Here is an 18,024-nt window from a genome sequence, read left to right on the forward strand (position 1 = left end):
CTTCCATCACACATCACTTGTACCTTCATAACCCTGCACAAGTGAGAGAAGCTCATCCCATACCCAGGTGCCACTCGAGGAGAGGACAACAGAACAACCAAGGCAATAAGCAACAGGAATGAATTCTCCCTTCATGACTATCTCTTTTTTTCATTCCCCCATCCACCCTCTCCTCCCAGCCAAACTCTCACATTTCTCTCACAGGGGCAGGCAAAAAAGGCATAGAAGAACATGAAGTCTCCTTCTAAGGTTTAGCATGCTCTGAACAAAGAGCCTGTTCTGTTGCCAGGTACTCTCGTCCCTCTCTCTGTCACTACTATTCCTTTCCATTAAAATGCAATACCCTTCTTCCTCCAGAAAGTTTCCTTGTAGTACACAATGCACTTGATGACCGAACCCATGGGGATTCTGTTGATGAGCTGGTTCCTCATTGGGGGCAAAGGTGGGTTGAAATGAATCTTCAAACAAAGAGCTGGGGGAATGGCACTGATCACGTATTTGCCCTGGAAAAGAAATTATCCATAATATATGGAACCAGCAGAATATTAATTAACTCTATAAGTGACAGATGCAAACAAAGAAATATATATTCCACCGACATCATTAACATAACACAATAAAACCTCCATTAAACTGTCAGTCAGAGAGCTGGGAAATATATTAACCCCATTGTTAAGAACAATTCTTTTAATTCACTTAGCTGGACTTGCTTTACCTTTGAATATCAAATAGGAAAGTATTTAATGTCTTTTTTGTGATTTTGATTGTTGAAAAGACAAACTTGCAGCTGAATTTCTTTTACCCTAACAAGTACACACAGTAAACTGCAAGCACACAGATGTGTTTTAGTGTGTGTGTGTATATATATATATAAAAAATATATATATTTACTATAAAGTAATAAATTAGCCTTCTGAGAACATGGAGTCAGATGCATCACTCCTGCCTTTGTCGGGACATTCCCAGCAAATACAGTACTCCCCTACTTCAGCCCAAGTGTACTGCCCTAATGGTCTTGGAGGACATCTGGGGAGGCTGCAGGGTGTATCATGTGGAGCAATTTTGGCATTTAGCATAAGAATTGCAAAACTAAACCCTCACAAAATGCTGCTTATTAAATAACAAGCAAGCGTTACACAAACAGCCATCTGTTCAAATGATGGGCAGCTGCCCTTCCCCTGGTGTTTAAAAGACAGCACTGTGCTCTAAGAGTCCACCAGTCTCCCTTCCATCTGGATTCCTCTGTTACAACTTGGAAGCAAAGCTTGCAGTGTTTTTCACTGAAAGTTTGTTGCTAAATTACATTTTACACCTTACAATCACCCTCTAATTTAGAAGGTAACTGAACACAAAGAGACGCCAGGAATGGAAAAGTCTGAACCCACACTTTGCTTTTAGGCAGCACTTTAAAGCTCCTACACTGCTGTTACTTCAGAACAACGAGAACGTGTGACTTTCCGTCATAGCCACTTAAACCTCTGCTGTACTTTTGTACTTTGGAGAAGTCAAAAAGGAAAAGCAAAAGGTTGTGTAGCCACCACTAATGACTTCTTAGTGGACATGTCTAAGTCTCTGTCCGAAGTTTCCCTCATCTGCCTCATGATCGTCATGAAAGGGACAGAGATTGGGGACCACTGAAGAAAAAGGACCCTTGTCTGAAATTCTGGCCCTGCTTGCCAAGGACCCTGGGGCCTGAGCTCAGCTTCTGGCATTTCTAAGCTATTGTTCACAGGTGTGTTTTCTGTATGCTACACTGAAAGGAGGAAAGGGGCACTTTTTGCCCTTTTGCAACAATAGCCCTGGAATTTTTTCCACCTCTCAGCTTGGCTGGACTTCTCCTGAGGTTTTGGGTGGCGCCCACAGAAGCCCCTCACCTGTTTTACAGCCACCGTGACAGACAGACTGAGATGGAAGAAGCCTCTCCATCGGGGACTGAGATGTGAAACCCCTATGTGAAAAGGCCCCCCCTGCTCTTTCCAAGGACTGGGATAGAAACCCCCAACCCAGGGGAGGTGTGTGGGGAAGGCAAGCTGACCAAAGCAAGATGGATGTTGCAGGTGCAAGCAGTGGACCAAGTAGATAATGGTTCTCGCCCACTGCTGAGAACATGGACTGTGTGTACCCTTCTCTAAATACCATTTTTCCCCAGAAAACACAATAGACTACCTTTGATTCAGTTTCAATATTCATCCCCTTCCCCCATCAAAAAGGGGTATAATAAGAGCTCGAAAGAACTGGAACCTTGAGATCTCCCTGGACGTGACCTGGTGAACTCCATTGGCTGGACATCGAAGGACTTGGCCATTTCTAGGTTTGGTAGCTATATTCCTTCCTTTCTCTTCCTCCCTTTTTCCTTATTCTTCCCTTTTCCGCCAGTTCCTCTCCAGCACATTTTGCTGTGGTCATTCAATAAAGGTACACAGGTTTTTGATTAATACTGCAAACCCCCTGTGCTGTGTCGGTGTTTTGCACTCTGAGATCAATTCACGAACCATCACGAAACCCCTTCATAAGGACAGATGGTGACAACATGGCACTACCTCATACAGCTCATGGTCCAGGGTCTCCACGATGACGCCGTCCCCGGACTGGTCAATGCGCACCACGGGCTTGCGCAGCCTCACCCGCCCGCCCAGGCGCTCCATCATCTTCTCACTGATCTGCCCAGAGCCCCCAACAAACTTCCTCTCCTGAAACACAGACAGACAGACAAACAGCTTAGCAGAGCAGGGCTTGTGGAGCGGGGATCATGGCAAGCATTGCTCTCAGTATTCAAAACAACCCCACTTCTTCCATTGTTAGCGAAAAATTTTAGGGAATTTTTGCAGTTTTTCCTCTCTTGCAATGCAGAATTTTTTCCTCTCCTGAAACACAGACACAACAGCTCAGCAGAGCAGTGCTTGTGGAGTGTGGATCACGGCAAGCATTGCTCTCAGCATTCAAAACAAACCCCCTTTTTCCATTGTTATCGAAACATTTTAGGGAATTTTTGCAGCCTCACCTAGAAATGCACCCATTTTACTTTCTCTTTCCAGCTTCTCAGATCCTTCCCATATTTGACCATCATTTGAACTCTAGTCAAAACTTTTTTGGAAGAAAATCCCTTCTCCAAATGTGGTCTCCAAAAAGATGCTACAGGCCTGTGAGAATCAGCAAGACATCTGAAAAGTGCTTAAACCTTCAAACCTTTCTCTGAGCTCACTCATCCCTGCAGAGCTCTGTGTATCAGAAGCAGGAAACCTGATCTTCATAATAAGTAACAAGGTGTAAGAAGTCACATAGCTCACATCAAAAATGTCTGCTGCACTATGTAATTCAACCCAACTTAAACTCAAATCATCTCTAACATAGTACAGAATTCAAATAATATTTAATTAAACATGTTTAACTTAAATTACCTACAGTAATTGCTTATCTATGCATATTTATGCATTTTAAGATGGTTGATGTATTTGCATTTTTATTTATGATTAAATAATTAGCACTTCTAAAAATATATCCGTTTCTAATACAATTAGTGAGATTTGCACTTCTCAAGTAGAAGACCATTAACAGTGTTAACCTTACTTTCTTCAAATGCAGAGGCAGCTCTAATGTACCAGATTGCAAACATTTCAAAGCAATACCATATTGAGGGGTGTTCATTTTCTTTAGAGCGATCTTAAAATCTTAATGGTGTTAATGCTTGGAAATTCGCATATTAGGAACCCAGCTCTGGGCTACATTTTTAGTGTTAACTTGCAGCTGACATTGCCGTCCCCATTAAGTGCTTCTGCAGTGCTTAGGATGGCTTCAGCCTCCTGACAGAAATAGGCATAAGTAAAATTTTCTCTTTTCAGTAAGGATAAGCAAAGCAAATGCTTTAATCTGTATCCAAAAAAAAAATCCAGATACAAATCTCCTGATCCCTGGGGGCAATGCCATCAGTAGGGAGCAATCTTCAACACTAGTTTTACAAGATCCAGATTAAAGAATAAATTAACAAAACTAGTTATCAGTGTGCTACTTGCTCAAAAGTCATGGATGTCTCTGGACTAAAATAAACCAGCAAAAAATGAAATTAAACCAGGGCCTGCCCAGAGCTGCAGGAGGTGATGGCTGACAGTACCAACCTGGCCCCCGTTGGTCGTGGAGAAAATCCGTGCTGTGCCCCCACACTGCTTCACGTACCACAAAAACCAAAGGGCAGAGACCTCGTGGGGCTCAGAAGTGACATCCACATTCACAAACAGAGTTGCAAAACTCTTGGCAGCTCTGCAACGAAGACAAGAAAGCTGGTTAATTTAAAAACAGAATAATGCTGACAAGATTGTTCTTGAGTAGGCAGGAGCCTCTCTGGCAATCTTTTCTTCCACTGTGGGGGCAAAGGATTCCTTAATTTCAGCTGAAGTAAGGAATTATCAATTCCTTTTATGCAACATTTTTCAAGTAATCCTGAAAAAAATATTAATGAAGCACTCCTGTATTCCAGAAAAAATAGGACATTGAGAGACAAAGCCCAAGATTATATCACTTTATGCTACTAATGCATAGTTAGCCTGTCATCCTAGCCTCAGGACTAAGCACAGTAAACCCTCCTGTCTTCACTGGACTCCAAAACCACCCTGTCCCCAATTCCTGGGTTACAAACCAGATCTGCATCTCTCTCTGCCCCTGCTGGATGCCTGTGCCCTCAAGAACACAGCACAGAGATTATTCAAAACCCACCATTAAAAAAGTCAGGTGTCTTTTCTAAGCTAATTATCCAAGATCTGTGGATTAGTCAGCATCCATTCACTGCCCAATCCTCTGCTCAGGGAGTTTTGCAGCTGGAACACAGCAAGGAAAGAAATGTAAGTAGGAAGCCATAGCAGAAGTGACAGCATTCATGCCAGAGTCTGGAAAGAAAAAGGAAAGGATACTTTTGGTAGCTCAAGTCAGTATTTTAAACAGTGTCCTTGTATCCAGTGGCAATGAACACAGAAACAGAAAATTGACCTGTATCTGTAAAGGGATCACTGCTTTATGTCCTCTAACCTGTTCTTTCATAGCAGCTCTACTGTAAATTACTGTATAAGCCTGCACAAGATTTTGGGGTGCACTAAGACAGAGGATTAATTAAGACTCAGGGAAATATTACTCCTGTTATAAGTAAATACATCACTCTGAGAAGGAGTTCAAGAGACATGGACAGGACCAGAAGATTCTCAGTTTAACTGCATTGTAACTAATTGGGATGAAGATTCTATAGATACTTCATATGCAAAGCACCAAAGCTAGTGCAGAATCCACTTCTGGTTGCTTCTTTTTTTTTTTAGGCTTCAAACTTAAAAAAAAAAAAGGAACTCTAACTTATTGTTTCAAAGAGCTCTAGATGTATACAGAAAAAGGAATCTTCCTTCCTTTCTAAAAATGCAAAGTCCCACTCAAGTACAAAGTTAGTCCATTTTCTGAAGTATGGGTGCATTGTGAATTCATTCTTGACAGCCAAAAATAATACAAAAATTTTTAAAAAGTTTTTCATCTGTATAACACATACTGTAAAATACTATCAATTCTGTGAGATATTTTGCCTAATGTGCATGTATTTATTAATATTTTATAAGCAGATGCTATTACATGGTGGTTACACTCTACCAGTTTCTGCCACCTTCTCCCATTGCTTTTCAGTTCCTGATGTTTTATCCAGAAATGGCAGTATGATTTCAACCAAGAGCACTCAGGATATTTCCAGCATGCAGCTCTAGCCAAAAGCAAACCTGTACAGTCTGTTAGATAAGAGGAAAGAGCAAAAGATTGCCCTTCTGGATCATTACCTTCCAGGGTGGGACATTTCTGCTGCCTGCTACCTCAATCTTGAACAAACAGAGCAAATCAAGCCAAGATGCACATATAAAATCTGAAAAGCATCTTCAACTTATGCCAATATTCAGGTAAAATGTCAACTCTTATTCCATCAGAGCTGGAAAAAACACGACTGTAGTCACATGAACTATTGGATGTTGAGTGAGCACCAGTTATGAACCAGAAGATTGCAAGTTTTGGACAACAGCCTGTGTCACAGACATCTTTTCATGAAAATCCTTTCCTTAGGATTTTTTCCTCCTGAGAAGCTGAGAGGCCTCAGGAACAAAATGTAAACAATGGTTATCTGCTGCTGTGGAATGCAAGAGGTGGATCTTTGATTGGCCCATCTTGGATGTTTATAATTAATGGCCAATCACAGCAGAGCTGACTCAGACAGAGAGTCTACAGCAGCTGCCTTTGATATCCTTCTTTTCCTTTTCTATTCTTAGCTTAGCTAACCTTCTGAGATGAAACCTTTTCTTCTATTCTTTTAGTATAGTTTTAATGTAATATATATCATAAAATAATAAATCAAGCCTTCTGAAACACGGAGTCAAATCCTCGTCTCTTCCCTCAACCTGAGACCCCTGTGAACGCCGTCACAAGCCTGTTGTCCACTAACAATCACAGATTATAGAATGGTATAAGAACTTTAACTGTCCTTTATCACTTCCAGCTCCAACCTCCCTGTCATGGGCAAAGACACCTTCCACTAGAGCAGGTGGCTTCCAGCCTGCCCTTGGACACTTCCATGGATGGGGCAGCCACAGCTTCTCTGGGCAACGTGTGCCAGGGCTTTATCACCCTTGTGGTACAAAAATTCTTCCAAATATCAAATTTAACCCTGCCCTCTTTCAGTGTAAAGCCAGAACCCCTTGTCCTATTACTAATGTCCTTGTTCACATTCCCTCTCCAGCTCTCCTGTAGCAATTCTGAAGAGGTTGCTGTAGGAATCAATCTGCTCTTCAGCAACCAGGATTAATGGGCTTTTTTTTCTTCAGTGAGAAGAAAAACAATCAAACTGCTGTTGAATGGCAAGTAAAGAAAAATTGCTTTGATGTATACATAAAAACAGGAAGCATTTTCAGTTTCCCTATAGTGCAACAGCTGAACAATAGAATGATGAGTTCTAAAGTGATTTAGTGCTACTGAAAGACAAATGTTATCTTTATAGCACTTTGGTAAAATCAGCTGGTCCAGCACAGAATAAATGTGTGTTGTTCCATCAAGAGTTTGATTCAAAAACCTGCTCTAACCATGGCATTTTTCTCTGAAAGGCTGAACACACAGTAAAGAGCAGGAAAATGCACATAACAGATTATCCATCTCTTCAGAAATAACCCTTCCCAAATATATTTTATTTTTATTTTTGTCTAAAAAGTTAGGGAAATGTAACAGGATCTACTGAGTGTGCTGACCGGTGTTGTGGTCCATTATTACAGAACTTTCTCACCCCTTTTCTTTAAAAGGGCTGTATTTTAGTGATAGCTATACCTGTTTGAAAAGCAGTAATGCTTATTTAGCTGTAAAGTATATAAATATTATATTTCACATTAAAAAGTTTCTTACTTTGTCCAGCATATTTTATCTATGAAATCTTGCATAGTCATTTTGTCCCATTCTTCTGCACGTGGAGCCTTCCATGGAGCTTCATTTGGAATCTAAGGAGACATTAAAAAAAAAGCATTTATCAGCAAGTGAATGAGTGCCAAACAAATACAAATAATCTTGTCTTAAAATGCAAACTCAGCCTGCAAATTTCTGGCAGGTAACACTGAATGCTTTTGGGGGAGGGGATTTGTTTGTTTGCTTGTTTTAACTTTTTTTTTTTTTTAGATTGACAAATAGAGAACAGTTATAGAGTTAAGAAATGTCTCTAAGTTATTCCATATCTCTCACATTTATCTAGACAAGTAAGAGCAACCTCTTCTCAAATTTTGTAGCTCAGCCAATGGAAAACTGGTAAAAAACTAGAACAAGACAAGAATGAATTCTACACAGGTTGAATTTCAGGGTAGAAAAGGGCAAATGTTTGAGTTCTGCAAGCCTCTTAAAATATTACTTATCAAATCATCAGGAAAAGAGGTAAAAATCAATCACAGGCATAAACTTTGACGTTCCCATAGCCAGAAAAACTAAGGGATGTGTGCAGACAGCCTCAGCAGCACAGGATTCAGAAGAGCTTGCCAGGAGGCCACTCTCAGACGTGCTCTGGCCATCAGTGGGTACCAAAATGTGTGGCTGCTGTTGCCAGCTCTGGGTTTGCTCAAGGCAGAGCAGCTCTGCCTGTCTGCACCCCAACCCCTTCCCTCTGCCCCTCAGGGAGGCAAGCTGAGCTGATTCAGCTGCAATGCTCATGCCATACCTCCTTTCCCATTTCATCCATGGTCCTCCATAGGTTGTTGTAGTCCAGGTAGGCCAAGGGATTCCACATAGGAGGGAATGGGCCTTTAAAGGTGTAAGATTTACCCTAAAAGATGAAAAACAAACAAAAACATCATGAAAACCCACAAAAGACAACCACAATCATGGGTTCCATGCATGGAAAGCGGCACCAAAAGGTTAAGTGTTCATAAAAAGCACAAATTTAATCAATCCATGTGACAGCTTCTGATGGGTCACTGTCTGTGTGTGCAGGACACACAGGAGGTGCCTTCTGAACATCAGGAAATGCTTTTTCACCATGAGGGAGCCTGAGCACTGGCACTGATTGCCCACAGAAGCTGTGGTATCTTCCATCCTCGGAGATACTCAAAGGTTACCTGAACAAGATCCTGGGAATCAGCTCTAGGGGGTTATTCTGTCATTCCTGTTCTTCTGCACGTGCAATTTAGTGTGATACACAGCTGAATCAGCAAGTCAAACTTCAGCAAACCAGTGCAGAACTCATACTTTACCTTCAAAGCTTCACATTCAGCACTTCTGGGCCACCAAACTAACACCCTGCATTAGAGTCACTAATAGCAGATCAAAAAAATGAGAAAATGAGATGAAACAGCATTGTTTGACTGAGTTGAAAAACTGGCTATTTGCTACTGAAAAGAAGAAATATTTACTTCTTTATGTATTTTAATTTTTAATTTTTTCCCTCCTAATTGTTCATAAAAACACTTAACAGTTAATTGCATTTAGCAGTTTGGTTTTTTGGGTTTTTTTTCAAAATCAGACAAAAGTAGACATGGTGTTATTATACACTAAATCATAGCTCAGAGACCTTCCTGGGAGAAAAAAAAAGTCTCAGCTAACCTAAAAATTACCAGCACTGCAGAAAATGTAGCATTTACTGATGAGACTTATTTTTCTAGCCCAAGACCCCTAGCTGAAAATTACAGAGTGGAACAGGGTGACCAACACCAATCTCCTAATTATACTGTTACATACTTAATAATCATATTTTTTGTATCTAAATCTCCATTACTAGATGTTCAGAAAGTCTAGCTTAATTAAGAGCAGAAGACAATGGGTAATTTGTAGAGCTGTTTTATTTACATGGGATTTCCCTGTCTGACTATATGGATGGCAGCCTAATAGCAGCCTAATTTAAAAATTCACAAAGAAAGGCTCAGCAGCATTATCTGGGTACTTGTTTTTTCACAATGCATTATGGCGTCCATAAGATAGATAAATAATAAAGGCCATATTGAATGCCACAGCTGATTTTTCAAAATTTATATTAAATTATGTATTTAAGTGTGGACTGTGTGAGCATGAACGTCAAACAGTAGAAGTTCTAACTTTTAATAGATATTTGATGCAGTGCCACACCAATCCATCATTAAAAAAGTATTTACACTGGCTTAACAAAATCATACTGCACCAAGATTTAATATTTATAACCAGATAAGAACAACAACAGTGTCTTTTTGAAGAGAAGTATTCAAAGACCACTTACTCAAAGAAATGTCAGGCCTGATTTGATTTAGGCTCTTAATTAATACTGTGAAAGAAGGGACAGAGAGCACACTATTCAAATCTGCAGGTGTGTGCAAGCACCAGAAGATACAGTAAAAGGGCACAAAGGGATCCTGAAACACTCAAAACTTGGTCTAGAAATTACAAAACAAGATGTAACTTTTAAAAATGCTGGCTAATAACTTTGAGGACTTTCTGTTCAAAAAAAAAAAAAGGATACACAATTGGTAAGAAAAAAATCAAACCTATGAATAAGAGAAAATTAGTTCACAAAACTCCCAAACAGGTCAGAGAAAGTGAAGAAGAAACTGTTTTTTCACTGAGTGTTTATGGACAGAAGACCCCAATGGAATCCTTGTCAAAAACACCAAGGCAATGAAAGTTAGGAAGAAAGCAAAATGGAGAGGAAAGGATTTAATTCTTTGGTAAATGGACAAGAAGCAGCTACAAGGCAACAATTTGTTTCTGCAGCGCTTTGGAGGATAAATTTTTGTTTTTACAATGCCAAAATCAAATTTTTAGAAGTTTTTTACAAGTTTTGTTACAGCCAGAGTAGATCTCCAGTCAGTTCATTGCCAGAGGCACCAAGGCTGGAAAACCAGCGCTTCCAATTTAAGGATGGGCATTATGGCACATGTCCACCCAGAAAATGGAGGGTTGTCTTTATTTTTTTCTTTTTTCATTCAGCATGAAAAAAACCGTGCATTTCTACATTTTTTGTACTCAACTGTATGAAAATATTGGAATCAGGAAAACAAAATCTGGAATCAGGAAAATATATCCCTGTAGATGGAGATGAACAGAAAAGGTTTGCCTAATCAGAGGCATTTGGTTCCAGCATGAGCATCTGGGTATTACTATGGAATCTCTTCACATGGAATCAATTTACACTTGGGCACACATCAATTCAAACTTGGCTGCCAAAGGGCTGTGAGAGAAGAGCAAAACCTCTCAGACCAAGTGCCTTCCTGTCCCACGTGATAACAGCTGAACCATGTTGGAAATTATCTTTTAGATATTTGGGGCACATTAAAATTCCATAACGGACCCTATGGCCTCAAAAAATCAGTTTTACTGTGGCTTCCTCTGCACTCTGGAGCCTTCACTAGTGTCAGCATCCTGTGAGTATTCCAACGCCAGAGCTTATCAGTTTGGTTTCAAGTACCTGCTATTTCCCAAATTTAAGTTATGAAACAAGCATACTGCTGTGCTCAAGAAAACCAGGACAGCATCAGAATGGGTTATTCTAATTATTGATTTTGTTCTGAGCTTCCTGATCTGCCAGAGGCAACCCTAACCCAGTTATCCCCTCTGAGTGAACTCAAGTCTTATGAATTCCCTGCAGTGCTTCCTGATGAGCGCAGGCTAAGAGACACACAAACCATATTTCTGTTTTACTGTTCTTCTATTTCACTGCATCTGAACTGCCAAAAGCAAAACCTTGGCTATGTCTCTTGTGTAGGAATCTAGGGTGGAAGTCTCACAAAGAACACAAACTCCTACCTGAAAAAAAATAAAACAGCCATCAAAGTTAGCAAGTTTCCTGTGAAAGTCATTTTCAAGAGCTCCTAAGTCATCTCCTAAGGCCTGATCCTTATTTCCTGCACAAACAAAACTCCGGGAGCTGTCAATCAGAATTTTGTTTGAGAAGAGACTGCCAGACTAAGCTCTACACAGAAGCAAAATTAGCAGCAGCAAAGAAAGACTACAGATGGCTCTGAGTAGTTACCAACAAACCAAAACATTTCAGCTTCACTCGTGTCGAATTTGCATTTTTGCAAACACAAAAACCTTTTTGATATTTAGGCAAAATTTACTTATTTGCTGGGAATAGCATTCTCTGTGCCTCCTGGTGGTGTGTAATCTCTAAAGAATAACAAGGCACTTGCACGTCCCAAGATGCACGAAACATTTCCTTTTCAAATATTTTTATCCCTAAATCAAAGCTGTATAAAACTATCAACAATAACCATCCTTTCCAATCATTTGACACGGTATTTCAACATCAGTTCTATGATGCTCAGAAGTATTTCTTGCCCTTCTATAATTTGTATACAAAATTTTAGAAATGCTTTCATGATGCCACTTGCAATGCTCCAAAAAAACCCCACAACAGTAGCATCAGCACTGCCATTGCATGGATCACTTGCAGCTCACAAAGGCTCTTGCTGCAGTGGGGGCTAAAGCTCACTGAAGAAGACGAAACTAAAGGGAGGAAACTCTTGCAACCCAGCTGTCCCAGGAATAAACCAGCAGGGAAATGAGAAACACAGTGTTTGTCGCAAACTTTACAATTCCCAGCAGATTTTTTCCTCAGCCATCTGCTTCACGTCAACTGACATTCGCTTGAGTTACGATGGACCCATGTAAGTCGTGCAGAAATAAGATTTCTTTATACACCAGGTCTGTTTCAGCTCAAATAGCTGACTTAAGAAATGGGTTATTACAAGGGGAAAAACCCCACAACACGACAACTGAATATCAGCAGCCCCTTGAATATCAGCCCCAGCACTCAGGGGGGTACAAGGACTAGATCTCATGTGCCTTCTCCTGTGAAGGTGACAAATGAGAAAGGACTGCCAGGAAATATCAGTGTCTTAATGCAGAGTGGGATTCTCAGGAGAAAATCTGCTTTTGCAGGCCCAGGACAACTTCAGGCTCCCCTAAACATTATGCACCCAGGCAGTGCCAGAGTGAGATGCAGCACTGTGAACTGAAGCCCCTGGTGACAATGATCCATGCATTTTTCATAGCACAGTATAAACACCTTATAAATAAAGTCAGCTCTTGCTGAGCACAGATATTCCCTCAGCTAAACCATCTAAACCTTGGACTAACTGAGGCTCACTTCAGCAAGACTGCTACTCTGCATGTTAATTCACAGCCAGACAGGTTTATTGCGCTGAGCACAGATATTCCCTCAGCTGAACCATCTAAACCTTGGACTAACTGAAGCTCACTTCGTTAATTCACAGCCAGACAGGTTTATTGGCACGTAGTGCCCTCTGCTGATTTACAGCACACACACCCCGTTTTCTCAGATTAAAATCCCAGTAATGTCATTCATACAAAGCTCAGGAACTGTAAGACCCCAAGCTGTGACAAGGAAAATCAGAAACAGAAAAGCATCACTTCAGGCTGTAACTCTGTACCTGCCTCAGATGCTGCTTCTCATCTGCTGCCTTATGGAAAAGTATAATTTTGGTTTGGTTTTTTTTTGGGGGGGGGGCTTTTTGGGGTTTTTTGGGGTGTGTGTGTGTTTGTTGTTTTTGGATGTGTATGTGTTTTTTGGTTTTTGGGGGTTTGTTGGTTTGTTGGGGTTTTTTGGTTTTTAATTCATAACATCTAACAAGATATTTTTGAGACTAAGCCTCTTGTATTATTCTCAATTAAAAAATGGCAGGTAGCTGGACCAAATTAAGAGGGATTTTACAACCTACGTAGAAATTGTAACAGAGCTGACCTTCAGTTAAGCTCCCTTTATTTTGAAACTGTTCAGGATCTCAAATGCTCAGCTGGTTACTGTACTGACAAATATTCTAAAGGTAAGATCTATAGGTTAGAAAATTTAATTGCAGCAGGAAAAAACCTTATAATTGATGGTGCAAAGCTAGAACATTAAAACATGCCAAAATTTCATCCAAATATCTTTCAATATTTAATTTGAGTTCATCATCTGTGGATGCCAACACGTCTTGGGAATTTCATTAAGAAAACTAATTCCATTTTAAGTGTTGCACAGCCAGACACAGTGACTCGAAATATGCATTCTGAAAAGGAAAGGAGCTAATTGGGAACAACTTGTTTCTGACTTTATTTCCATAATACAACAATCTTCACTCAGCTGCACTGGTCATGGAATTTGTTAAATACTTGTCATACCTGAAAAAAAGCAGAATTAGAGAAACACCACTGAAGTGACATAGAAATGAAATTGAGGATCTTGAGGATCTGCTCTGAATTTGAAGTCTATATATAATTATATATACATAACTATTTGTTCCAATCAGCTCTGAAAATAATTAACTAACTCTCCTTTCTACCAGAATGAGGGTTTTTTTTTGTTTCAGACAATGAAAAAACACCTTCAGACAAAACATTAAGGTCTCTAATGAAGCACAGATTTACAGGGACTTTGTTTCTAAATATTCTTTTATACTGAGCTTGTATGTGGCTTTCAACATCTGAATTAAACCAGTCAACAAAATTGATACAATCAGTTGAAAACTATTTAGTATTTCTAGAATTAGTCTTAAGAAAAGTCTTCCTTCCCTTCTAAAAAACAGATAAATGGGGCATAAATATATGAAAACTAAAGAAAAGTGGAGCTTCCTTTGAAAGAAAGCCTTCAAAAGAGCATCTGCCCACAGCATAACTGAGTAGACACACTGTTCCACAACTAGAACACTGGGTTTATGCAGAATGTGACTTTGGGGTCACAAAAAATATGAAAACTTACATGAAATTTTACAGACATGTGAAACCCAGTATGCTCAGCCAGTTGTTCCAGTATTAAACATACATTTCTCTAATTCTGTTTTCCTGTAGATGTGAATCAGCTTCTCAAGGGAAACAAAAATCAGTTCTACAATCAGATGCAATTGAAGCTTTTTCTCCCAGCAGCCTCAATTAAATAATCTAGGTGGGAGCACAAGTCCTTTTTCTTGTCTCCTCACCAACAGACCATGGAATTTGGGAAAGCTAAGACTCAGGAAGATTTTTTTCCCCCTCAAATTTAATTAAGAAATGCATACTTTATTCACAGTTCATTTTTCTTACTGCTTTCATCCTCGTGTTACCATTAGGTCACAGCTTCCAGCCTTCCATTCAATCTTCCTGATCAATAAACACCCTTTGCAAGACCCTGCTTTACAGCCTCCCATTAACAGAGATCACTTTGCAGATGTGCTGTCCATAATTGCTTCTTCTAAGCTGCTTTAATACAAATATCTATATTTCAATTTTAAAAGTCCTAATTAGGAAATTTCTTCTTGCAAATACGGCTAGCTGGCTGGCATGGAGAAAAGGGAAGATGCCCCTCTATTTACAGGGCAGGCCCAGTGAGACCAAACATGTCCAGCTTTTCCTACACTCCTGCCAAAAGCTGCTCTTCATTCTCTGACTGCAGGATATCCCTTCTGGGGGTCTGGAAGATGCTTTCACCAACTTGAGCCTGGCCAACCTCAGACTCACTTTTGAAGCTACAGGTGGGTGTGATAATGACACAGCATCTTGTGGCAGGAATGTCTGCATCCTCATCTCCAGTAAAGGGTTAAAATAACAGAGATCTGTGTTCCAGTAATGACACATGACACTATCAAGGCCCTGCAGCAATTTAAGTGTCTTTGAATTTACTTGGCTTCCCTTTCAAGAGAGCAGATGCCCAGCTTCTTCAACATTCAAATGTCTTCTTCCCAGTTTTCTCCGAATTCTTGTTCACAAATTGCCACCAAAAAGGAAAGAAAACAAACGACAAGAGGCTATTTCACCTCATTTAAACTGAGATCTACTGAGTCTCACAGTCTTTTCATTCTCTGACTGCAATCTAATTGACATACACAAAGAACAATGAAAGCACTTTTATCAAGTCATTCAAAAATGCATTTAAGCAGTTATGTTCTGTAGTGCAGACTATGCCAGAAGATACTGCCCTTAGACTTGCAGACAAGGCAGGTGAAAAGCTTACATAAATCATATTGCTTGGCTTCAGTGCATGTATCACAGATATCACAGAAGAAACACCACTAAATTCTGCAGCTTTAGACACAGCAGTTACTTATCCAGCTGCTAATTAAATCCCAATACAACACGACCATCATATTTCTAATTCATGAACAAGACCACTGCAAACTGCATTTTAATAAGCACAATAGTGACGAAAATGAATGACACCCAAGAGGGCTGTAAAATTTTGTTCTGCAAGTCTGTAGATCAGTAGGCAACCTGGCAAAATCAGTGCAGATTTGGGGTCCTGGTTAAAAGTACTGTGTGCATAGGATTAAACATTCACCCTCATGAGGTGCAGCAGGTAGGGTTCCCATTATCACTCTCCCCAGAGCTGTCAATTATTAATCTTTGCATGAAAATGGTGCCAAACTTCAAGTGGGCATGACATGCATTCAGACACCTCCAGCCAGGGCTGCTGGCACAGGGATGAGCATGAGGAAACTCCATCTTCTTACAGGGAACTTAACTGAGGGAATGATGGGGTGGCAAGTTGCTGTCAAGAACTTCTCCAGTGACTGGCAAGGGGATGCTTCATGTTTCTCCCAGCATCTTAACCTGAAAGACCCCCAGGATAGGTCCTGGGGCCTTTTTGGCACTAAAGAAACAACTCAATTATAACCACATGAGGAATGTTTCAGTGCAACAGGCTGTGAAAATAGCCAGCTACCTCAGCCAGCTGTTAGCACTATCCACTATCCTGCCCTGAGACAACACAGAGATTAGAAGGAACAAGTGCTTCCCCAATTTTTTATAATATGGAATTTGTAAGAAGCATCAATGGCATTAACCCATAAAAAGATCTGGCAGAAAATAGGATCAGAAGACGTTCACTTGGCACCACAGCTGGACAAAGAGTGGATCATCCTCACAGCATATCAAGGAATCATGTAAAAATAAACATTCACTGGGCAAGCCATTCATACAAATAAATGTTTCCTCACAAAGATTTAGGATAGCAGAGCAAATCAGCCCCACAGTTACCTCGGAGAATGAACCCGTGTTACAACTGAAAATATGGTAAATTTGTGTTTTAAAATGCAAAAAGTTGGCATGGCTAATGAGACTCCACAGAAGTGAAGTACAGCTTGAATTAACAAGGAAAATTTGTTAATTAAACCCCCACAAAAATTGGCACGTTTTCATATTTCATTCTTTCCAGAGACTGTTACATGGTAAAAATTACTAGGACTATATGCTCTTAGCTTTGCTTTTTTAAGAAACAAAAGCTGTCATTTTGGCGAGGAAAATAAACACCACTAGTCAAAAGTAGCAAATTTGCATATCTAAGGTAGGAACCTGAATCCTCTCCTGGCCAGCTAAGAATTTATTCCCATTTTAAGAAGCATTTTCACAGATTTTACATCTGCCTACCAGTCCACTGGGAGAACTGTTAGGAGATGATGACTTCTCAGACAGTTCTGCTTTTGCTTCTCAAATCTGGATTTATGAACCTAATTTCAGTTGGGCTATTGAAAAATGAAGGGTGTTCAGGCAGCAATTTGCCTACCAAATACTACTTACAGAGCTATACTAATTTTCCCACTAAGGCTGATGAACCAGTATTTACAAAAATGAAAAGAACATACTAATCTCTTTTCAAAGACCATGAAAAAGACTGCTTAACAAGTGGAGGGAAAAGAAAAAAAAATTCGGGCAAGAAACATAATTTTGAGTTTCTGTGAAAATATCACACGTCATATAAGCAAGACCAAAAATAATCTCATGATAGAACGTGGCATTAAAAAAGATTAAAGGAGAAAATAACCATGCAACCCAATCAAGCTGGTAAAGCCTAATTAGCAGAGACCCACCCAGAGATCAACAAAATGCATTCTTTTCATTTTGTAGTACAAAGAAGCTGCATATATTACTTGTATTAAAAAGCCTCTAAAATGAATTTAATTAACTATGAAAGGCTTTATTTTGCCTTTGGGTATAAGTAAAAACAGTGGCTGATTTTACAAGATGCACTGTGATGCCTGATTTTTGTGCAGCAAAAAGAAGAATTAAAAGCTTTAGGTTTCATCACCTCTCTGGGCTCAGATAATTTTGTGGTCCAGAATTTAATTACATTTGACCACAGTCACAAAGCTTGGGTCAGCATGTGAATTCAAATTCACACAGGGGACACAGCCCTTTGTGTACTTTGAATCTACAACTTGGGAGCACTGCCCAGATTTCAAGGAGCCCACGAGCACTGTTCATTTTCAGGGAAACCATGGACAAGCCACATGGCTCAGAAACCTGCAAGGAATGTGTTGAAGATACATGAAATGCTGAGGATTTGGCCACAAGACAGTGCATATGTTTATTATATAGTGCTCACACGCCAATTATTTACCTATGAGTAATTCAACTATGTTAATGATTCCCTACAATTGGATAAACACAGGAGAAAAATGGAAATAAAGGATTTTAAATGAATGAAATCACAAAATGCAAAGGATGTGCTGCTGACTGTGGAATTATCTCTTCTCTTTACCTCTTGCTTGGCTAGCAGGGAGTTCTGGCACACAGTTCTCTCCCTCCTCTCTTCAGGAACTCCTACAGGCAATTGAG

The 18,024-nt window shown here is 39.9% G+C and overlaps 1 protein-coding gene across 1 annotated transcript in view; it reads right to left on the reverse strand.

Moving 5' to 3' along the window:
- The window catches only part of LOC102042435 (amine oxidase [flavin-containing] B), a gene marked incomplete at its 5' end in the record, with an annotated part of 35,180 nt that overhangs the window by 14,818 nt on the left and 2,338 nt on the right, over positions 1-18,024 (reverse strand). The window contains 5 exons of the mRNA XM_031065091.1: positions 339-503; positions 2,541-2,690; positions 4,113-4,254; positions 7,396-7,487; positions 8,192-8,296. Coding sequence (XP_030920951.1) covers positions 339-503; positions 2,541-2,690; positions 4,113-4,254; positions 7,396-7,487; positions 8,192-8,296 — 654 coding nt within the window. The remainder of the gene's footprint in view (positions 1-338; positions 504-2,540; positions 2,691-4,112; positions 4,255-7,395; positions 7,488-8,191; positions 8,297-18,024) is intronic.

The sequence above is a fragment of the Geospiza fortis genome, unplaced genomic scaffold (genome assembly GCF_000277835.1).
Source record: "Geospiza fortis unplaced genomic scaffold, GeoFor_1.0 scaffold133, whole genome shotgun sequence".
NCBI lineage: Eukaryota > Metazoa > Chordata > Aves > Passeriformes > Thraupidae > Geospiza > Geospiza fortis.